Source organism: Athalia rosae, chromosome 4, assembly GCF_917208135.1.
Source record: "Athalia rosae chromosome 4, iyAthRosa1.1, whole genome shotgun sequence".
In the NCBI taxonomy this organism is placed as follows: Eukaryota; Metazoa; Arthropoda; class Insecta; order Hymenoptera; family Athaliidae; genus Athalia; species Athalia rosae.
Genome location: NC_064029.1, coordinates 5,573,382 through 5,596,015, shown reverse-complemented (window position 1 = coordinate 5,596,015; position 22,634 = coordinate 5,573,382). Strand labels below are relative to the sequence as shown.

General features: G+C 41.0%; 3 protein-coding genes across 4 annotated transcripts; 1 reads left to right on the top strand and 2 right to left on the bottom strand.

Moving 5' to 3' along the window:
• The first annotated feature begins 2,175 nt into the window (after nucleotides 1-2,175).
• On the top strand, nucleotides 2,176-8,335 carry LOC105692647. Of its 2 annotated transcripts, none has more exons than XM_012411972.4 (10): nucleotides 2,176-2,423; nucleotides 4,368-4,410; nucleotides 4,743-4,884; nucleotides 5,203-5,345; nucleotides 5,509-5,632; nucleotides 6,109-6,255; nucleotides 6,325-6,560; nucleotides 6,636-6,830; nucleotides 6,906-7,027; nucleotides 7,122-8,335. In XM_012411972.4, the coding sequence occupies exons 2-10, from the start codon at nucleotides 4,371-4,373 to the stop codon at nucleotides 7,281-7,283; spliced, it is 1,311 nt and encodes a 436-aa protein (XP_012267395.1). In that variant the 5' UTR covers nucleotides 2,176-2,423; nucleotides 4,368-4,370; the 3' UTR covers nucleotides 7,284-8,335. The 2 variants fall into 2 exon arrangements, with proteins under 2 accessions (XP_012267395.1, XP_012267394.2); XM_012411971.4 differs by having other exon boundaries at nucleotides 2,176-2,597.
• LOC105692564 lies at nucleotides 7,955-14,611 on the bottom strand. The gene is made up of 4 exons (XM_012411854.4): nucleotides 13,417-14,611; nucleotides 9,381-13,360; nucleotides 9,140-9,283; nucleotides 7,955-9,075 (listed from the first exon to the last, which is right to left on the bottom strand). Exons 1-4 carry the CDS (start codon nucleotides 13,682-13,684, stop codon nucleotides 8,851-8,853), a joined length of 4,617 nt encoding a protein of 1,538 aa, XP_012267277.2. The 5' UTR covers nucleotides 13,685-14,611; the 3' UTR covers nucleotides 7,955-8,850.
• A 136-nt stretch (nucleotides 14,612-14,747) lies between these two features.
• On the bottom strand, nucleotides 14,748-17,457 carry LOC105692640. The gene is made up of 3 exons (XM_012411963.4): nucleotides 17,169-17,457; nucleotides 15,638-15,805; nucleotides 14,748-15,510 (listed from the first exon to the last, which is right to left on the bottom strand). The coding sequence occupies exons 1-3, from the start codon at nucleotides 17,221-17,223 to the stop codon at nucleotides 15,305-15,307; spliced, it is 429 nt and encodes a 142-aa protein (XP_012267386.2). The 5' UTR covers nucleotides 17,224-17,457; the 3' UTR covers nucleotides 14,748-15,304.
• Between the last annotated feature and the right edge of the window lie 5,177 nt (nucleotides 17,458-22,634).

The following is a 22,634-nucleotide window of genomic DNA, read 5'->3' as shown; positions in this document are numbered from 1 at the left end:
CTAAAACTAGAAGGGGTGAGTTCGCGTGCTTTGCGTTGGCTGACCTAAGACTATCGACCCTGCTTGACCACTTATGCCAAGACGAGGCTGCTGAGGAAATTCTAAGCTTTATATTCCAAAGAAATATACTTCGCTGGATCAGAAGTAGGTACTCCCATTTTTTTATTTAAAAGAAAATCAAACGTAACGTTTCAGAATTCACAATGTCCTGCAGTCGTTCTAGATCATGCATCAGCTTTATAATCGAGGACACTGGAAAAATGTCGGCGATTAATCTTCTTGGCTCGCGGGTGCGTGATATATCCGAGTCAATTCTTGCAATAACGGCTGTTATTGCTAATGTAATTTTTATAGCGACCTTGACGGGTGCGTAAACCCATATAAAAATTTGCATTTCTCATCGGAACACGTCACCTAGTTCTACACTTGGTCTGACGATCAGAATTCGAGCTTTTACATTACGGTAATTGTTTGGAGTATCCCCTCTATCCTTTCGTTGTAGCTTTATTCACTCGTATAACTAATTCACACAATGACAAGTACCTATAATCATTTTTACTAGGATCGCAATTAGCGAAATAGTTCACGTCAGTTGAGGTACGTGGCATCTACATTCTACGGTTGACATTATAAGAAAAAAAAAGATAATAAAACTATCTCGACTGACAACTTGATGCTTTTATTACATTTTTTATTTGTTATTCGTCAGCATCGATTCGGCTTTGTTTGCAATCGTTTAATGGATGTAAAGAGAAACGTTGGTGTATTCCTTTCAACAACCATAAAACAGAGTAAGCTTTATAGTCAGTAATCCAAAACGTTTATATGTTTCTTGTAATCTGCAATGCTAATTTTCTTATGTCTACACCACTGCGTTACAATACATCGAATTCTACTGCATAAATTGTTTGTTAGGTAAATTTGCGGCAATGAATGTAACCACTTCAAACTGCAGAATCCATATTGTAATCATCCTATCAACTTCAAGAATTGCCACTTTAAATCTCAGCGTTGTACCTACAAGTTTGCATGTACGTTCTATACAATCTATATCATCCGTTTTAAACAGCTGAATTATTGCCCTTTATACCATTTTGTAAATCGTCATGTAAAAAGAAAAAAAAATGAAGAAAATATTAATGAATTAGTTTGATTGAAAAAAACAGTTTTAATATGCCCATTAGACCAGTAATTTGATGACTTTGTATATTATGAGAGCGAATGATCGTTGCGGGATTTGATTTGTCGTATGTTATCCGAGCACGAGTTTTCAGATTAAAGGAAAGTGAAAGCGTAAAAGCTTTCTCGAATTTTGTCGCAGGATTAAATGACTCGTGACTCTCGAGCGTCGTGTAACTTGAAATACTGAATTAACGTCCGCAAGTCAGACGTAGATGATTAAATAATTGCACACCTGAATTAGGAAAAAAACTGGGAAAAACGTAGATATGGCACACACGATAATCAGGAAGCTAATCATAACGCGTTTTAAATGCATTCCACTAGTTCAGTTGAAATCACCGGGACAAGCTGCTTATTGTTAGTATAGAGAGGGCTATCAAAAAAAATGTTTGCTTTATGGTGAGATTTATGAAAATTTCAATCTTCATGCCTACCGCATGAAAATCATTTCATTTTTATTGGTTCGATAACATATTTTCTCGATTGATACACCCGCACGCACATGGAACCAATTTGCTCGGACATATGGGACAGAAGATACAATCAAAGTGAAGTTAAAAAACCGATGTGTAATCGTCGGTTATTTGTTTCAGTCCGACGAATACATATCATTATCGCGGCAAAATGAAGGTGCGCTTCTAGAGCTGATAAATTCATAAAGGAAATGCAATTTTTCTGACTCTATATAGGTATGACAGCTGCATTGTCCAACAAGTGACGTACGTACAACTTGGTCAACAAATTGGTACACATCGAATCACCATAATTCATTTTACTGACCTGCATTATAACAGTTGAAAACGACGAAGAGTCCCGATTGCACAAGATAAAAACTAAAAAGTATAAGTTCCGTTCGCGTAATGATAATTCTAGTATATGACTACAGATAATATACTTATAAACCGGAGCCCGGATTGGATCAGGTTTAGTAAAACAGAATAACATACTGACAATTGCTTTTCCTCGGTGTTGGAACCACGGGGTGTAGATCCGTTCAGAGAATCAGTCGTGTATGGAACTCCGAAGTGTTTGGACGTAGCTCGCCTTGTTTCTGCCCTAGATAGCAAGCCCTACATTAATATAGTTTAAAACATATCGGTGGTCTACTTCTGGTGCACCTCTGAACAAAATTAATTTGTTTTTTCTTTCGAAATACGCACTACGCATTGATATTTTCATGTTATACGATTAGAAAAGAACCAAAATAACGATTTTCGTTCTTCTTACGCAACCGATATAAGGTACTCGCATCAGATCGACCTACGCACATTTGGATCACCATTTTTCTTACAAAATTTTTATTTCTCTCTGTACTTCACCTTCTCAATAAACATGTGCCTCCACTGCAGTGAAAGTGAAAAAGAAAACTTTTAATATCGTAGCTCGGCAGAAAAAATATCATTTTCCAAAGAACAGTACGTAATTTTTTTTTTTTTGTTACAAAAGTTTTGAATTATTATTTCAGGTTTACAAAATGTAAAAAAACCATTTAAGCATTTCCTCATTACGATGCATGTTGTACTCATTCCGCTTTTTTCGGTGCGCTTGACGACGTCGTAGGAATCTCACTGAATCATTCGCGCCTATTTGAAATCGACGCGTAAATTTCAATCGTTCATTCGATTGTGACGTTTGACGCAACTCGCAGGATATATTGTCATTGAGTTTTTTTTTCTTCTTTCAAGATTATGTACTCAACAAATAGCTGCTGCTGTCGTATTTGTTTTCGATGAAAAAACCAAAATTGCTAATCGGATTCTGCAGCATTTTCCGCGAAAATTATCTACATCGCCTTCCCACGATCTCATTTTTAGTTTCTTCAGCAATTATGTCTCTGATATGAATCTATTAATTCATCAAACACACGCATTTATTCCGTGAGTAATTTCCAGGTATAATCACTTGATCCCCTCGCGTCCGAAGGGTCGTAGAATCTACGTATAACACGTGTCTTACATGTTCGTTCTATTGCCGTAATCACGAGCCTCCCCTTTACATGACTTCCGGTCCGACACCCTCCTCCAAATTTTCATGGTACATGAAATCCATGGTTACCTATACCCAATGCGCCCATACGGGGATCGATAATTCTAAATTACAACTATCCGTTTCGAACTTGGCCTGCACAATAATGTTCTTCACGTCGATTCTTCGACTCCGCAATAAAATTTTCGTCCGTTCATCGTGGAAAAGCGTCATTCTGAGGGGTGCATGATATTTTAACTCGTATCATTTATCTCAACTTTGACGGCCTGTTCGGGGTGTTAGTATTCTTGGGACCTTCATGTGGGTTAAAACGAGCAAAATTGCCCCGACGATCGACCAGCGTTGACTTCCTGTCGTGCAAGTTTGTACTTCGCCATTCTTATACTACCGCGATTTGCAATTCTTTGGTCGGTAACCCCTGCGGTGTTTCTCGGGCGTGCCAATAAGGCCTCTAGGCAAAAGTAGTTCCTTTTTTTTAATTGCGATAATGATTCAGCTTATCTGGAATACGGCTGAGGATCAGAAGTTCGGCGAAGCAAGATTACAAGCAAATTTTCAAAACCGATAACATCGTCTTGATCCTATCAAACGGTGAACGTCGGAAAATTTGTTCTTCACTCGATTTATAAAATCCTGCACTTACGACGATCCAGATACAAATTTTTGTCAAATCTTGCAATCCAGAAAATTTATTCATAAAATTGATGCGCGATCAGCGTGAAAAAAATTCAGCGATTTAAATATTTCCATATGTTGAGCGTAGTATAGACGGTAAATAAATTGAATGCATCTAACTGAAACACGCGATGCTTACAAGAGTTCGGTTCAGTTCAGTGGCCATAGAAATATACGCGCTCAAAACACCACGACCGCACAGAGTTCTATGGGCATTGTATTTTCACTCGTACATGGTGTCCGGATAATTACACAAAGATAGTATAGGTAATGGACCCGGCAAACAGGATACACTACTTCCGTGGGGTGGCACTTTTTCTATTCCTCTTTTTGTTTCTTTAACATTTTTCATTCGCAATTTCAAGGTTTAATCGGACCTTTAAAATCGCGTCAATTCGCTCTATACCGGATAAAAACGACGCGATCCGTTTATCACTAGCAGCGATAGTTTCTTGTAAAATATCTTCGAAAAAACTGACCGATCAATTCGATTCTTCTTTTCATTCATTCTTTCAAACTTCCAGAGAATGGCGTCCACCTTTTTGGTAATTGGAACTATCCTACTCGGTGAGTGAATCGTATTTTAATTTTTTTTTAACCATACGTCATCCACGAATCGTTGATATACTGCACGTGTACTTTTATTTATATGAATTTAATCGGCATGAATAAGAGAGAAAAAAAAAATTGGATACCTGCAACGTTGCGTAAGTGTTACACGATGTACAATTATAATGTCTAGTTGAGCTGCTGCGATGTATGAAGTTTTGGGACTTCCCGGAAAGCAACTGTACACCGTTGCTCGTTCATTCGTAATAAAAACTACGTGATTCGATCGTGATTATATAATTTTTAATTAAACGTGCCAAGTTTTTTTCTTGCGTTTCATTTTCCAACAGGAACTACAACCTGGAACACGGTGAATGGACAAACTTGTTCGCGAGAGGAACATCAGAGATGCGTTTCACTCGCAGATCCATTGCTCAAGGATCCTCATCTGATATTTCCAGACAACATGCAGGACATCGATTTGGTGTGCAGGTATGCCAAAAAACGCATACGAAAAGAGATTTGTTCATAGAAACGTGTGCGAACTGAATTATGCGAATAGTAGCACCGAACCTTTCATTAATTCCAATGCGTTCGTTCTTCGTGAACATGATAAATAACAACAGGCGTGTCCACGTACCGTAGCGCATTCGATTGTTGCTAAAATTTGTAATTTTTCATACCAAAGAACGTATACGAATTTACCGACAAACGAATAAATTATACAGTTAAATAATGAAATCTCTGTGATTTTCTGGATCGCGGGCTGCAGAGGCGGTCGATGACAAATATTTTTTTACCTCATTCCAGGACGTGGGCAAGTTTTGTAGATTGTATCCGCCGATATATCGAAAATTGTTTCACCGAGCAGAGGAGAGAGCAATTCAACTTGGCGGTAGAGATGCCAATCGCTTCCGTACACCAAATGTGTTCGGTATCTACTTATCAAGCCGGTGAGTTTTACTCTCTCTCTGCATGTATATATTCTGTATTCTTTTTTGAAATTTGTTCCTTCACATGCGATGCTCGTGCGATTAGCGTTCGCCGATCAATCGTTGTCGCAGATTATTAAGTTTCTTACGTAATTTATAAGCAACTACCTTTAATCTTTTTCAGAATATCTACAACATGCCACGTGCATTAAAGCAACGGTCACAGAAGCCGAACATTGTGGTGGACAATACGCGGCTTTGGTTGACGAAGTTTCCAGAGGTCAAGTCGCCAGGAACAGTCTGTGCTGGTCAGTGAGAACATATTAATAATCATCAATAGTTTTTTTTTTTGTTAATTTCCGTGTATGGCAGAATTCTTGATATCATATTCAACACTGTTACGCTATCGCGATTACACCTACATACCAATGTATAAGTAAATCGCAAATTCGTTGCGTGATCGTTCTCGGCAGCCGAAGAGGACGTTCACCTCGAATTTTAAACGGTAGTAAATTTTTCTCTTGCGAGGGTACAAGATTATATCGGTAGGCTGTAAATTATGTAAAGATAAAAAAAGAAAACTCTACAATACATTCGGGAAAAGTTTGGTGTACTCACCCCACAGATGGGCGATAAACGCGACCAACGAAATGTTCCGCAGAAAAAAAGTGTTCGCACAGCTTTCCTACGCGATAAAGTTCCGATTTGTATTCGGTAATGTCGTTGCGCGGTTAAGAATCCGGAATAAAATTTTTTTTCACAAAATTTTCCTTCAATCGTACAGTTCCCACCATCGTTTCCGATCTTGTGTCATCGCGGAGGCACGTTTGCGCTGTGACGCCGGTCAAGGCGAAGGTCCGGCTGCCAGATTTTCAAGACAAGTTCTCGACAAGGCTCTGAGATTCCTGCAAGATCAGTGTCACAATTACATGTGAGTTCCGTTTGTTATTTTTAATTTTTTACAATATTTTTCGTTCATTCAACATAATGGCTCTCGCAGACCGAACAGTGGCGATTGTCCAGCTTTGACGACCGAAAATATGCTGTCGGTAAGCCCCCTCGGTGATGTTCATCACGGTCAACCCGGTACTTTGGGAACAAGAAGTCGACCTTATCATCGCACTGCGACACCGGAATTAATTTCGGGCCAAGCAACGAGCGTCCACGATACAAATTCGAATACCGTTTACCCGAACGGATTCCGAAGCACCGGACGATCGCTGAATCCTTCACCGGGTAAAAACGATACTCCCTGCTTTATACGAATAATGTCATACAGTGAAATATCGAAGCGTTCGTTTTCATATTCAGCCCCAAACACGGAGAGGACTGATTCTTGGACACCGTCTACGTGGATGTCGTCGATAAATGTCAACCAAAATAGCGTCAGTTTAAATAATAACGCTCTTCCAAGTAGAATCGGTGGCGACATGGAAGGAGAAGAAGTAGCTCAGGTGGAAACCACCCAGCCAAATTACAACAATAATCAACACGAAGGGGAGCAAGGTGAGAAGAGAGCTCCGATTGTTGAACGTTTGCATACCTGAGTCTGCTTTGATTAAATTTCGTGATTTTTTTCAGCCGTAGTCGTTACGCAACGACCATCGACTTATGGAAGAGGAATGTCTTGGACGTCACCTGCGACCGAACCACCACCGGAAATACCCGCTTGGGCTACCAGCACTTGGCTCGTTTCTAATCAAGTAAGTAGAACTTCACAAGTTTTATTACTTCGATCCGGTTACTGTATCAATAGATAATGGATCGTGTTTCATTTCATAATTTTTGGTGTTTCAGATACCTGTAACCGATGAAACCTGGTATCCAGCGGCAGGTAGCTACGGTGGAAATCACATAGACGAACCGAATCAACAGGGATTATCGAAGAATGATCAGGCTAGGCTAGAAAATAAATTCGTTGCGATGGTTTGCATGATTATTATTGCTTATGTTATTTAAGTGGAAAAAAAAAATAACGAATAACTACAATTAAAAAATAATAGGTGGATATGATCTATTATTTTTTAATAGCGCAATAATAATAGGATAAAAAAAATTCCCGGCAAAATTGTTATTTTCTTCCATTCTTTCGTTTCATTGAACGTCAAAGTAAGAATTAGTGGTACAATTATTAATTTATTAATATTATTGTTATTATTTCCACGTGAAATGTAAGTTTATGGGTATAATGGGTATGTCATTGATATTCTTCATATTGTCTTATAAAGATCTCCGGTATTTTATAATACGTCGGAAGTCTGATTAATTGGAAATTAATTAACAATTTCAAAGTACCGTGAATCAGAATTGAATCAGCATGAAAATGTTGGTCAGAGTTCAGAGTATTTGAGCAGAGCCACTTTCAGACTAATTCAATTACAAATTATTATTGTTTAGAATAACGCGCTATACTAGTCAATCACAAAGATAGAAACCGTATACGTAAATATATGCCTAGGATACATAAATGTACATATTTTATGAATATACATATCACGGCTCCCCAAAAAATTCATATATGGTGCTTAATATGTGTAGGGACATGCTGAAATTTAACATCGTCTAAACAAATTATAATAATATAGAAATTAGTCTAACAAAAATGAATTTACAATTACCATAGACCCTGCTTTTCTTTACCACAACTGAAAGATTCTTTCTCAACATATCCGGAAAATAATTTAAACGATACCTGCAATATTGTTACCATGTTTTGTTATTTACCAGATTTTTATCTATTTCAGCATGCGGAATAGAAAGAAAGAAAAAATGTTGATAATAAATAAATCATTCCAACAAGTATTTGGCGATAAGAGAATTGTCTTATCAAATCCAAACTCAAAATAGTTGCAGCTAATTATGTAATAAACTCATAATACAATAAGTGGTGCACACACATATACCAAGTAAAAAATAGAAAAAAAAAACAGAAAAAAAGATAACACAATGATTCTAATCGATGTAACAGTACGTGTAAAAAATAACTATTATCAAATAATGATTGTAAATTATTCTCATTAGTTTTATTGCTACCGCTATCGCTGTCGTAATAGTAATCATAACTATTGTTATCGTTTTCTTGGCGATCAGTCGTTTTTCAAAAGCAGTGTTTTTTCGTCTGCTTTATCTGTTGGTATGATTCTCGACGTCGTTATTTGGCGCGTATATTTATGCTGATTTTTTTTTAAATCACTTGAAAATCTTTGAGAATATCAACAATTATCGTAATGAAATTCCACGATCATTTGCCTCAAGCAAAAACTGACAAGCAATATAGATGACGAATTTTTCTTTCAACGCTTGATGGAAGCTAGGTCTTCACAATTGCGTAATAATTACTACTTAATTACTACTGTGAATAATAAGAATAATATTACTAATTATTGAGGTAATCGAATAAAGATACGAACGAATTGGCGTACAAACGATATTTGGACGGAACGTCTTATACCTAAAATTGATGCGAAAAATAAAAATTATTAACGAAAGTTGATAATTCGTAAAATATTGTCTGTTCGGGATATATTCAATTTTCTGCCGTGGTCGTTGATACCGATGGACTCTTTTTCGTATTGACTGAGCGTTGCGATTTTTGAACTGGAAGTTTGTACCGAGGTGGAATTGGCGATCCGTTGCCATCGCGGGGACTTCCGGTTATATTCTCGAAATCCCAGTTAGCAAAGTGTTCGTCGAAGAGGGTGTCCAATTTTTTAGATAACGTTTCTACTTGCGCCATGCACTCGAGATCATGCTGTAATTCGGTCAAGTGATGATGAAGAAGAAAAATTGCGAATTAAGATTTTGATCGGACAAACCTTGTGATACATTTTCGAGTTGAAGATGATCTTCCTGAAATCTCGTATCACGTGTTCAACTTTGTGATAAATGTTGTTTTTCAACTTGTATCCAATAGTTTCAAGAAACATCGGACTTTTGATGACTTTGTAGTAATCTACGATCTACACAGAGAAAATTTTCCGAGGAATTCGAATCAATCAATCGACCACCCTCGTTCGTTATAATTACTATCTTTGTTTTTGCTTAGCGTTCACAAACCGATTCCGAAGAATTATTGGTCATCGTTGAATTAGAGGGAGGATATTTGAACATTTCCGCTTCCTTCAGTCCCCAAATTGTTTGGTGAATCGTTTCCAATTTTCTCGAGGCCATCGGACTGAGACTTTGTCTTCTTCGAGAGCTGTACCAAACTGACCAACCCCTGTCGCCGCTTTTGTTTTTACCGTGTTCTCCGGAATTTGTGTTTCCCCCATCCTTTTTTTTCCCGTGTCCTTTCGAAGCGGGTAATCGCGTTGTGTCTTCCTTCGCCACCTTCCCCTTAGACGAGCTTTCCTCGTTCTGCTGACCCTGTGCATCTGCATCCTTTGCGATTTTCTTACCGATCGATTTTCTCGACTTGTGACTCAAAAATGGTCGTTCGCTTTCTTTGCGCTGAGATTTTCGAGTCGGAATCGAATTCCCTGTGGCGCAAATGCTACCGAGTGTCAGCTTTTGAGGTCGCGACCTGCAGGGTTCCTTCGATCCGTTGCCAGATGCACAGCGTCGTACCGTTTCCGAATAAGTTGCTCTGCAGGCATTGCCCTCCGTTAAATCGCCGGTCTGATCTTCGTCTCTCGGCTCTTCACTATGTCCCAAGGTGCTGTCGAGCTTTTCAATGGAATTTTCAGTCGTCAATTCATCCTCGTGTATCGAACTGTTGAAAGACTCTGAACTGTCCATGTCTGGTTCCTGTCTCTGCTTGATACTCGCGTTGTTCAGTGTCCGAATTAGCCAGGAATCCGTCTTGACATTCGTTTTGTTAACTTTTCCTTCCTTGGACTGTAAACCGGAAGATGACAACTTGCCGGTCGATCCGGAATCGTCTTCCGAAGCTTCGTAACTGGAAGCTCCATCGCCTTCGCATTTCACCTTCTGGTTAACTTGTGCGGTGATTCCCTTGACTTCGATCAATCCTGACTCACCCTCCTTCACGTTTAAGGCTTCCAACAGTATTTCGGCGGACGCGCACGCAGCCTTCCAGGTAATATCCTGAGGAAATTCCTGAGACGAAGGAGCTATGGCGCTCTCAATTAATCGTGGTGAATTTTCTAAAGTTGAAGAATTTCCTGGAAAAGGGAATCCCATGGTGGTCGCGGATCCAAAATTATCAAGTTTGTCCTTCACCGGGTGATTGTTCTGGGTAACACCGTTGGATGGATTTTTGGAGAGGGATTGAGAATCCGAGCGTCTGTTGGCGCGTTTCTGGTGCCTTTTTTTCGGCACGTTGTAACTGCCGGGCTTCATGTAGACTCGCACATCCTCGGAGCTGTCGTATTCCTCGACTTGTTGTACGTTGTGGTTTCGATTGTTAATCAAATTACAAGCATTCCACGGTGCGCTTTGTATGCTCTGCATATTTTGGATGGTCTGTAACTGCCTGTTCGGATCCATGTAGAGCTGCCGCGTCAGGTCTATGGTGCTCCTGGATAATCCTTGAGAATGCAAAGACCTGAAACTTTCCGAAAGACGGTTGTCCGAACCCCCGATCGAGCACGTGGTAAGAATTGGATTGGAAGTTCTCATGCTGGCGAACCAAGCCGTAAGGTTGGCCGCCATCTCCTCTGGTTTCTTACCGGACGAAGGGCTCGGCTCTATTTGACTCAAGAGAGTCATCTTGGTCCTCGGCACCGCAGCCATTTCCCTTTGATCGTTGGTCAATTTTCCCAAACCGGACGAGTCGTTCGAATTCCTCGATAATTTAACCGCGTAATTTTGATCCCCGTTTTTCAAAGGCTTGTTTCTGTAATTCGTATTAACGCGGGATTTTCCGAACAAATTTGACTCACCGCCGATGGAATTTTTTTCGAAACGACTCGGCGCCACCCCTGGAGTTTCGTTATGAAAAATTGAATCGATCCCTTGCAGATACGGTTTTGCTATCCCCGTAACGTCGTACGTAACGTCGTGTGATTTCGCGAAGTAAGATGAATTCGCATCGTAAACTGGCTCTACTCCTTTAGAGATTTTCGTCCCAAACAAGACTTCCGACTTTCCTCTAGAGTCAGCATTCGTGTTCCACTGTTTTCCAACGTCCGTTGAATTGCTCTCCATCACCTTATTCCTCAGGTCAAAAAACTCAGCGTTCAGAGACTGACGGGAGAGACTTTTGCTCGAAGAAGAGTTGCTTTTTGCGCGAAATTTGCTAGCACCGAAACCCGCTTCACCGTGTGACGTGCTCATGTCAGAGACGGATTTGCATGTTCCATCTATGGCCGTTGCTAAGCTTTCAGTTATCGTCCACTTGCTCCGTAATTTTGTCTCTTTGTTGCTCAGTTGAGTATTGAAGTACCGAATGTTCTGCGCTCCTGTCGACTGCGGAGCGTAGTGTACACCGAACGCAGATTCTTGAGTTTGTTGGAGGGAAGAAACCGACGGAAGAAAATTACCGTCCGAACGATTCTGGCAGCCGGACTGCTGGTAGGGACAAAAAATATCGGCGTTCGTGTAAAGAGATACGTCGCCCGGAAAGGAGCCATTCTGCGAGTCGTTTTGCGATCCGGATGTCGCGTTCGCTTCGTCAAGTTTCAAAAATGTCTGGATAACGTTGCGAAGTAACTCGTGAGTACTGCCTTCCCACTCTTGGAACCCTCTCGCTAGCTCCGGGTCGTATTTGTCAATCAAATTCGGATAGTGCTGCTTGTTCAGATAATTGTCCAGCACGAGCCAACCGTTCGTTATCCTAAGAAGAGCGTTTATCATGTCGCAGACGAAGGCTCTGTCCCCCGAAAATATTGGGAAACATGTTGATGATTTCGTAATGGCGGTTCGCGTTGCGGAAGATACATTCGATAGCCAGGCCTGCTTCGGATCCTGGTGTTTTACCGCGTTCAGAACGTTCTCAGCTTCGGTGCACCCCCAATACGCGGTCTTGCGTATCAGTTCTGGTAGCTGTTGCGTGAAACCTTGATTCGGTTGTGTCTGAGTTTCCGCGTTACGAGAGTCTCCGACTGTTCTGGGAGAATATTCCATCGCGTAATCGGCGATCCAATCCCCCTTGTTGGCCACATTGTCTCCGGCTCCGTTGAAATAGTTGGTTTCGGTTTTTCTGGTCTCCTCCCTGCTCGAAGCACCACCAAGGTCGTTCGAGGAAGCGGTGTTGCATAAGGCGGATACCATTTTTTCCGCTTCGATGGCAAAGTCGAAACTTGCCGACGACTCGTCCGAGTAGCGATCGTCCGGAAGCTTCAGCGCGGACGAGGAACACGATTTTTTCTCCGGATCACCTTGGGGACTTTTGCAATTATCGAAAACTGCGCTGCCGGATGAAAGAGCAGCGTTACCGGAACACCCGCCGATGGCGGAGGGGGTTGACGTTGCGGTACCAACGATCGGTGGGGGCCACTCGTTATTTTGCCGAAGGTGGGATATCGCCGGTATCTTGGGACTCCCACTCGCAACAGGTACTCTACTTCTGAGACATTTCGCCGACGATGACACATCCAGATTTGAGGTATTGTTGTGCTTTTCCCTGGGCGGTGGACCAAAAACCAAACCCAGCGGTGCGGTTTGAAAGATTTGGGCGGATTGAACGGGTACGGAGGGTGGTGTTAATTGGTTATTTGGAAATGCGGCGACGGCGTAAGGGGCGATATTCGAGAGTTGAAAGCCGGGGGTGGAATTTACTGCTTGCAGGCTACAGGTGTTCGTAGCGGAGATATTGTAGTAGGAGTTGTGCTGCGGGGGTTGTTGGCGGTCTTGAACTAGGCAGAAAGTCTGAACTTCCGGTGGTTTGAAGTATTGCGGAGGCACAACCGCAACGCTCGGGGCACCGTACGGTTCCGGTGGAAATTGCCCGTGTGCAAAAGTCGAAGATGATACGAGAAACGACGAAGTCGACGCCGGCGTTCCGCTCTGAGTCTGGTCGTACAACACCAAAGGTTTTCCGGTGTACGAAATATGCCCAGATTGAGCGGGCTGACCATGAAACTGTTGGTTACTCCTCGAAGCCTTACATTTTCCCTGCCATTTGGCGTTTTTACCTGAAAAATTTACCATGAACCCTACATCGCTCCGTAACTCTTTTCCTTTCGCTAACCTTGAAGGGTTGCTGAGCCGGATGCGCCCGCGACGCTACGAGCCGACGAATAAATACACGGGGTATGCAACGCGGTCGTGAAATTAGGTTGCAACGCCGTTATCGGTCCGTAAAGAATCTGCGGCTGTAGTTGTTGTTGCTGATGAGCCAGAGGCAGAGTAAGAGACGGGGAGGGTGACGGAGACGGAGATGGGGAGATTGTAGGTGTCGGTGATTGAGCCAGAGATTGAACGGACGATCGGCTGGATCGCGGGCCAGACGGATTCATGATCTTCCGCCACGTCAAGGTGTTCTTGGAGCTGTTTCCAGCGGCACGAGTCCCTCAGCCACTGGTACCTGGTCGAAATTTATTTGAATAATTCGTCGACGTGAGACTCGGGCTCCGAAATTTACGTAATCTCTGAAAACACCGTCAAAAACTCGATTTTCTAACGAGGAAGGGCGAGAAAATTTATAAAACGAAATTCTTCTCGAGGATATTTAGACAGTAACTTGCGAAGTTCGGCGCATGTCACTTTTATGCGTCATATTTTCGTTTGATATTGACGATATTGTTTTCACATAATAACCTCTATAGAAATGGTAGGAAAGAAAATTGGCAGCTGAAACTGACCGCGACGTATACATACCTGATACCAGTTTGTTTCCAGTTTAAATGAGAGCGGGCGTTAGAGTTTGCGGAATATTTTTAATTTGGACGTCATTCTGCTAGCTGTATTTTCTCTGTGTGGTGTTGAAGTGAATTGGAAAAAAAAAGAAAAAAAAAAAATTAAGCAAGCAAAGTAAAACAGAAAATATTTAACGAGTTTGAGACGATGGCCGAATCCACGATTTTTTCATTTATCGTTCAAACTTCTGCGTGTGCATGATTTATTCTTTACAATTTGCACGAAACAGATTCAATTGAACTTCATTGAAAACGTGCAAGTGCATTGAAACTATAAATCTAATATATCATGCGACTGGCAGTCTACTGAAATGGAAAACAAAATATTTTTAATAACAACGAAAAATGTGAGTTAGCAAAAGTGATATTCTTTTTTTGAAAAGACTCATTTGGAGCATAAATTTCGATGACTCGATTCTGCGGTCAATGATCAAGATATCTCTAAGCATTTCTGACTCACCTTAATTTTCAAAAAACACAGCACACACAATTTGACGATCTTCAAATCCCGTATCTAAAATTACCTAAATTTTATCTGGAGTGAAAAAGAACGTTGGAGGATTTCGGCACAGTCCTGATCAGGCAGGTACACAAAATCAAATAAGAATGATAATGGTATCTTAAAAAATACATCATTTTCAAAAAAGTGCTCGGACAATGCACGTATCTTAAAATGTTCATAGATAAGATGTATTATTATTTTACGAAATATATTAATTCTTACATACATGAATATGGTTGTCGACAGAAAACGAAACAAAAAAAAAAAATAAGAACAGAACAACTCAAATTATGATAAAATAATCTATGAGTGTTTCCGTTTAACAGACTCTCCTGTATCCCGATGGCAGCTTCTTGTATTCCAATCTGATTGACTTTACATAATTACGATGGATTCGATCGTTTGACTCGCTCAAAACGGCACAGCCATTTAAGTCGAATTATTACATTCTGATGGGTGAGTTTTCACTCGATACTTCGTCTTCGATGCGTTGAACGTCCAACAGCAGCAGCAGCAGTAGCAGTAGTTACCCGAAATTTCCTCTTCTGTTTCAATTATTGTGTTTTTTTTTCCATAATTTTTTTTTCCTCTTCTAAGTTTATATCAAACAAAAAAAAACTGTCTAAACATGGTCAGTCCGGAGGACACTTGTGGCCTCAGTTTTGTCCGGTGCTATTTTTTTTTATCAAATTTCAAATTTTCCAATCAATCCAAACCGACTAATTACGCAAAAAATTTAGGGAGCCCGCGAGCAGAACGGACAATAAGAAAATACTCGGCGTCGACACCGGAGACCCGTTGCAATAATCGGCAGTACAGGAGCAGACCTCTTGACGACCTCCGAAACCACTTCGCTGGTAACATCTGCCCTTGTAATTCGATTCGTCCCAACCACATCCCCTGATAACTCGGGTGTCAGCTGGCACTGTATGGAACAAATTCACGAAGAGAAACGGAAGGAATGAAATGACGAGACAGTGTTATTCCCTTGGAACGGAATGGACGCGAAACCCACTCGGTAATTTTAAGAAAATAAAATTAACGTCACTTACGTCCGTTTACGCTGAACTCGATCACTTGAGTGATTTTACGGCACATCGTGTACTTCGAACCTTCGACGTGCTCGGCGCAGTCCTTCTTCAAGACATCCGGTGGTAAAGGTTCGGCGCAACGGCTGTCGTTGTGACTGTTACATTCGAAGCAGAGTAGCGCGTCCACTCCTGACATGTGAAATAAAATTACCATTATTGACGAACGCCAATTATATTTTCATCTCTCTATCACCGTGTCACGTTGCATTCGAGTGACAATTCCTAGTCTAATTGAAGAGCGAATTGCAACGGCTCCAGATCGATTGGTCTATGTCGTATCGGTCACTTTATTTTGTTACTCGTGACGCGCGTGACGTATAGCAAATATTCTCTATGATCACCCGAGCAGCGAACGGGGCAATTGTAGTAATTGAAGTACATTGGCTTCAAGTCAGTTCAACGAGCGATCGAGCTAAAGATGATATCCCTGAAAAGCTTGTGTGCATCACGAGTTGATTTCTTCTAATTTCTTTTGTAACGCAATTTAAGTTTATGGCTTACGGTAAAAAGCTTCGGATCGTAACGGTTCGACTCGTATCCGGTGGGCCGCAAACTTGTGACTATACGTGGATCTTTTTATACATATGTACCTATATTCGCTCTGATTAGCTACTCAGTAATGGAATGGGCGGTTAGACACAGATTACTCAATACGAAACGCGTTAGCCTAAGCCAGCTAATTGCTGGTATCTGATTACAAAGCCGTCCTGATATAATTCGGCTTGAAATCCTTTTGTAATTCCATCATCCCGCCGATTCGTCGTTCGCACATAAAATGAAGCTTCCAGCTGACCGACGACATTTTTTTACACGCAGTAAATTCGAACGTTCGAAAAAACGAGGAAAAAAATTATAATTTTTGAAAGAAGAAAAATAATTTGCCAACCGACTTTGTTATACTAGGAATCAACTATTGACTCGGTCAATAGGTTCAACGAACCGTTGCAACGAGGCTTATTCTTAAGCTAATTGATAAATAGTCTTACGCATGCGACGATAGTTAATTCGATTTATTAGAGAGCATCGGATAAACCAGAATCGGATATAGCCGAGCTATAGAGAAGAAACCAAGGATCAGAGGGAAAGGTTTTATTTGTAATTTAGTTTATCTTCTCTTTTCAATGTTAAAAGTTTTGTTATAAATGAATCAAAAAAACGCACCCCGTTTAATCGATCGATTGGTAATTCGAAAATTGATCGTTATTTTTGCGCACTTTGAATAGTTTTTTTTTTTTTTTTTTTTCTAATAAAAATCAAGTAGATCCTGTTCGCTAATTTGTTTATTTGATTTTCTTCTCTTTCTTTTCCTACGCGTAATACGCGATCACCCTCCACATTTCCGTTTCTGTCGGAGCTGGTGAGAAGCCCTTCAAGGTATAGTTTTTCCCTCGTAGTAGAGATTGCAGTGTACCATACGTGTAGAGTAAAATCACCCCCAATTCAACACACGTACGTATATTATATACAACCCAATAACAAGTCGTGGACTTACCGCAGTAGCCAAGAACGTAGACACTGATAAACAAATACAACATTTGCGTCCGCATTTTGTGATTGTGTAATTATTTATATTTATATTGTTTTACTTTATTTGTTATACGTTTATATATATATATATATGTATTTTTTTTTTTTAATAAAGAAACTCTTTTTTTTATATAGGTAAATATGGGAACCGATCGAAAGTTATTCACACCGTGTAGTTTATGCGCTTAGCTGACGCCCGCGTCTGGCGTTGTACTACTATTTTATGAGGTAGTCACCCGGCTGACCAGTGTCCACCCACCCTACCAAGTAAACCTCACTTCTGCCCACCGACCAACCCCGACTTCGCGCTACTTAAGTCCCCCAAATCGTCACGAATATCTTCGGCAATTATTATCATTATTATATTAATGATTTTTATTATTATCGTCATCGCTACAAGATGACGATGACGACGAGGTGTAGCGAATTTGAAAAGACGATTTTATATCATGCGCAGAAAATCAGATACCTCGAATTCATGATGTCTACGCTGTTGTTACATTCGTCGTGAAGAATTAATGGAAATAGCCAGTTTTTTAACCTCACTTGAATAGCCTGAACTCTTTAACGAAAATGATCGAAACAAGGGTCATAGAAGTAGAGCGCGTTCATATTGAAACGTGGAATATTTACTGAATACTGTATTTATTTTATAAAAATACGTCTACGGTACTCGAAGTCTAGACACGACTGAAACTGAGTTCGACGTAATCTTCTGATTAAATTGTTTTTTTTTTTCGTTCATTAATTATCGTTTTCCAACGAACCGATCGACCTTGCATCTCATGTGTATAGATATCGAGGCGATTCAACGGCTCGCTGTCGTTTGAATTGATAGGTTGTATAACGTTACATAAGTATGCGTGTATGCGAATCGCTAGCCATTGCTTTCATTTTATTTTATTTTATTTGTATTTGCATTTGTGTGTTTTTTTTTTTTTTTTTATTTTTCCATCAAAGCCTACGCAACTCATACGGTAATTTCTGAGTCGCCCACGCGCATCTGAAATCTCCATCGTTCTAAAGTCGAGCGTAATACAAGATGATCCCTTAATTGTAAGTTACAACTCAATTTCACTGATTAAAATTACATCAATTTTCCCAAATTTTCATCCACTTTATCACGTCTCAAAGGATTCGAGAACCAGGACGGTGTGGCAGTCCTGCGGAGGATCCAAAGGTAATTTTTCCGATTGAATCAGACGACTGCATTTCACCTGACCGACGTGATTGCCAGGTTTTGGGGAGGGCGTTCGTCAATAATTGAAAAATTGCGATCGCACCCTAGACCGGTTTGTGACCCTTGACGTCAAAAGGCATTTTCAGCTCTTTTAGTTTCAGAAAAAAAATTCGCCCAGCTCTGAATTATCGCGTCCTCGCCAAGCCTCCAATTCTCGATCGCTCTCAAGATTGGCCAAAAAATTTCCACCGCTGATTGTCGGGGACCGTATGGCTCTGACAATGAGATTATGGTTTCGATCCATTTGTCGGAGGTCGTGACATCACGCACGTACGTGTACACGATCAAACGGGAGGCTTAAATCCTCAAGCCAATGAGTAAAAATAGAAACCATTTGTCGCGTGAGATCCACTCTCGCACTTATCCGAGTATCGAAACGTAAACGAATTTCTTATGGAGAGTCGGGTGGGTTGTAAAAATCGAACAAAATATCAAACCTAGTCACCTACCTACCCCATAGCTCGGAGTACGAGCGAAGAGATCTTTAAGTGACAATAGAGATACGTCGGATGGAAATAGAGCTTACATATTATCTATGTTCTACGATCAAATGGAACGTAATTTGTAAAATGGCGGCTCGGTACTCCAGAGTTCACTCTAAGTGGATAATGTCTCTTTTCCTGCGGTACAGCCACCGGCAATACCCCGCAATGTACGCGTACGTACATCCACGTATGATATAGAATTGTACGCTATATACCTACATACGCACGCGATCTACACGGAAACGCATGTCGACGTAGTAAAGAAACGCTTAAACATTATTAATAGCCAGGCTAACTGACCTCCTGCTCCTAATATCGCTTCTCTACTCCTGCCCCTGCATCTCCCACGCGATATTATTATATGTATTATTTCAAATCACATATGCTGTACATATCTCATCTGCACTTGTCCTCGCATCGATTCAACTGGCCCATACATATATATATATATATTCATGAATTGGAATGAACTTGCCCGCGACTATGATAATCCACCCTCGAATCGATACCGATCGTCCAAGGTGTCGATAATCCTTCATGATCCAACATTTTTTATTCATAAATTGTTACCTACACAGTTACAATTTTTTTTTTTTTAATCTGAGCAGAGCTCATTGGTTCTTTTTTTTTTCTTTATCAAAAGCAGAAAATCCTTCCGTTACATTTTTACCAAAGTCCTCGGACGTTTCCGGATCGTATTTTTTAATGAAAATTCACCACCTACGGTGATGCGGATTATCAAGCCTCTGCGAAGGATACATAAAAAGCGCAGCCAATTTCGTATCAAGAATTAAAGCGACCAATTTGACGTCTTAACGGAGGCGGTCGTTTCCGTGTTCGTTTAAAACTGACATCCAAGAATTTGCCGAACCGAAAGCACGGGAGCTTTTTCGTCTCACGTTTAGCATGCTATATCTCGGTCGGCGAATCGAGTGACCATGTATTGTTGATATCGTGGCCATCCGAGTGCGATACTTAGCAATCTCTGCCAACGGATGCTAACGACTACGTCTTGCGGGATGACCATTGCAACGTGTGCTTCTCTAATTGATTTGATTAACGATGTAACGTTGTAGCCCGAGTTGTTTCAGGCCCTGACATGCTTTTGCGGAGTTCATCGCTAACGAAAAATTGCGAACGGATTACATCACGATTGATTTGATTCTACAAAGAGACGCGCGGATGCTCGGGCGATGTTTCAATAGCATTCCAACTGAACGATGAATTCAATCAATGATCCCATTCAACGATCGGAGCTGCTAGATCTGGCTCGCATATACCATCGCTTCTTTTTTTCTGTCGGGCCTTGAGGAGGAGTTAATTTTTTCATCGCTGACATTGAAACCGAATTACTTCCTGCAAGGAATATAATGCAACTTGTGCTCGACACTTTGAGGGGATTCGTGATTATAATTTTCATCCTCAAGGATTGTAAGCATATATTTTACTTTTGGTTGTTATCATCGGTCGGTCTCCCTTTCGGGAGGAAGATTTGACAAATTGCGCTTTCATTTTTTATATGAAAGAAAAATTGTCCTCTTCAAACGATTCCTGAAAAGCTTGCAGGGCTCACGAATGTTTCCAGTGCAGAAGTGACGAGGATGATCGGTGTGCCGATACCACCCCCCCGGATATTTTTCGTAAAGCTTGTTCGAGATTATCACAGGGATATTGTCGCAAGTCGACATTCGCGCGTAAGTAAAGCTGCGAATGATATTTCCATTGGGCGGTCATATCGTTCGCGACCGCATCGCAAGCTCGTGCGTAAGTTTCTTTGTTTTTCAAGCGTAGGTAACGCGGGATTACCGTTACCAACTGCGGCCATTAGAACTTGGAATATTTGAACAATAAATAAATTCAGGGGGTTTCAAACGCTGTTGCAGTTTACTTTACGGGACAAAATCGGCCGATCGTTCTGCGAGAATGCGCGGAGAACGCAGACTATACACGATTTGACGGCAGAAAATTGGAAGGGGGATGCTATTCGGGGAAATACACACGCGACAGTCACTCGGTGACGTGCGAATGCCGAGGAGATTTATGCAACGGATCAAATCGGGCCGTATTTTCGCCCAATGTCAACGCGATCGTTGTCCAAATTCTACTTGGATGGATTCCCGCTAAATTTTTTCCGTCCTTGAATTGAAGCAGCCCACGAATTTTCTCAGCGGTCAAACGATGCGAGGTGTCTCAATATTAACGAGTTCGTATACTCGAGGGACTCGACTCGTCTCTCCGTACATAATTTTTTGTTATCGCCAGACGGAATATAATGTTAATTTCGAGTAATTCACTTGGCAATGTTAAAGAGACCGTTTTACATAAAGTGGAGATGATTGCATCTCGTTTCCACTCGGAAACTTGGCGTAAGTCGTTCTCGCAATACGTGTCTGCGAAAGCTTTCAATTTAGATTAAAAAAGAAGCTCAACATTTTCCGCTTCCGCTTCTCATTTTCCTCCAAATTTTTCTCTTCCAACAATTTCGCGTTACGTGAAACTCTCTCGGAAATTCTCCAAGAAATTATCTCCGGAAATAGATGACAGATGTTTTTCACGAACCCCCGCACCACGTTCGATCGGAGAACATCATCGCACCGAACAAGATAAATGGCATTGATTATTCTCCGTTCTGTTCGATGTTTCTTTAAATCACACGCAGCTATAAAGTCCAACTGCGATTGGTCAATCGTCCAACGTGTTTATAAAATTGGTTGACCTACGTCATGCAAATTCGCATTTATGAAAAAAACAATTAAAATTATCAACTCCCTGCGTTGAACGTGGGAAAAAAACGGAAACAATACGTATACACGGATAATGAAGTAAATGAATCTGAGTGACAATGAGTAACGCCCTATTTACGCAATGATCCATCCATTCGACCGAGCGAGTTTAACCGCGTTAGGCACACCTGCAGCACCCATTCGAATATACCATAAGGTGCTAGGTTACGCCGTGCGTCAACAAAGACGCATTGATCCTCGTTGGCCACAGGACGCACCTACTTTCGACTATCGGCATACTATACATTTTCTTATGCTTTTTTTTTTTTTTTTGTTATCTTGTTCTTTTTTTATTTTATCTTTTTCATCTACGCACGGCACAGTGTACCGTGGCTGCAGGAGCTCACGCAACCGTGGCACGCGTACACTCACGCACCTTTCATATTACATAATCCTGCAAGCGATCTTTGTGTGTTTTAACGTTTCAAGGATGAAAGAAATGGTTCCTACTGTACATGAAAATTTTGTCTGATTAATATAAAGCCGGAAAACGAGGGGGAAATAAATTCTTTTTATGTTACGTATACGTCCTGCATTTTGTTGGGGTGCGGTTATCCGACGCACCTTTATACCGATTTTATGTACTTTTGTTTGTGTGTAGAAAATGCCATTGTATTCCACGCACCAGATTTCACTGGAGAACAAATACCACGTCTCTTCGCCTCAAGTTTTCCCTGCACGATACGCATCGCGTGTCCGATTCGGCATGGGTATAAGGTCGCACGCGTCAAGATCCGACCTTTTATCCGTATGGCGAAAAGGCAAGAGGGCGCGTAATTTTCGCCATGCTGACTGAATTGCATGCAGTTCAATTTGCAGATAAAAAATGTAAAGGTGAGAGGTGTAGGACACGTTCTTTTACTTTCGATTAGTTGGACGGTCTTTTCAATCGGTTTTTTCACCGAAGGTTCGATGACTTCGAA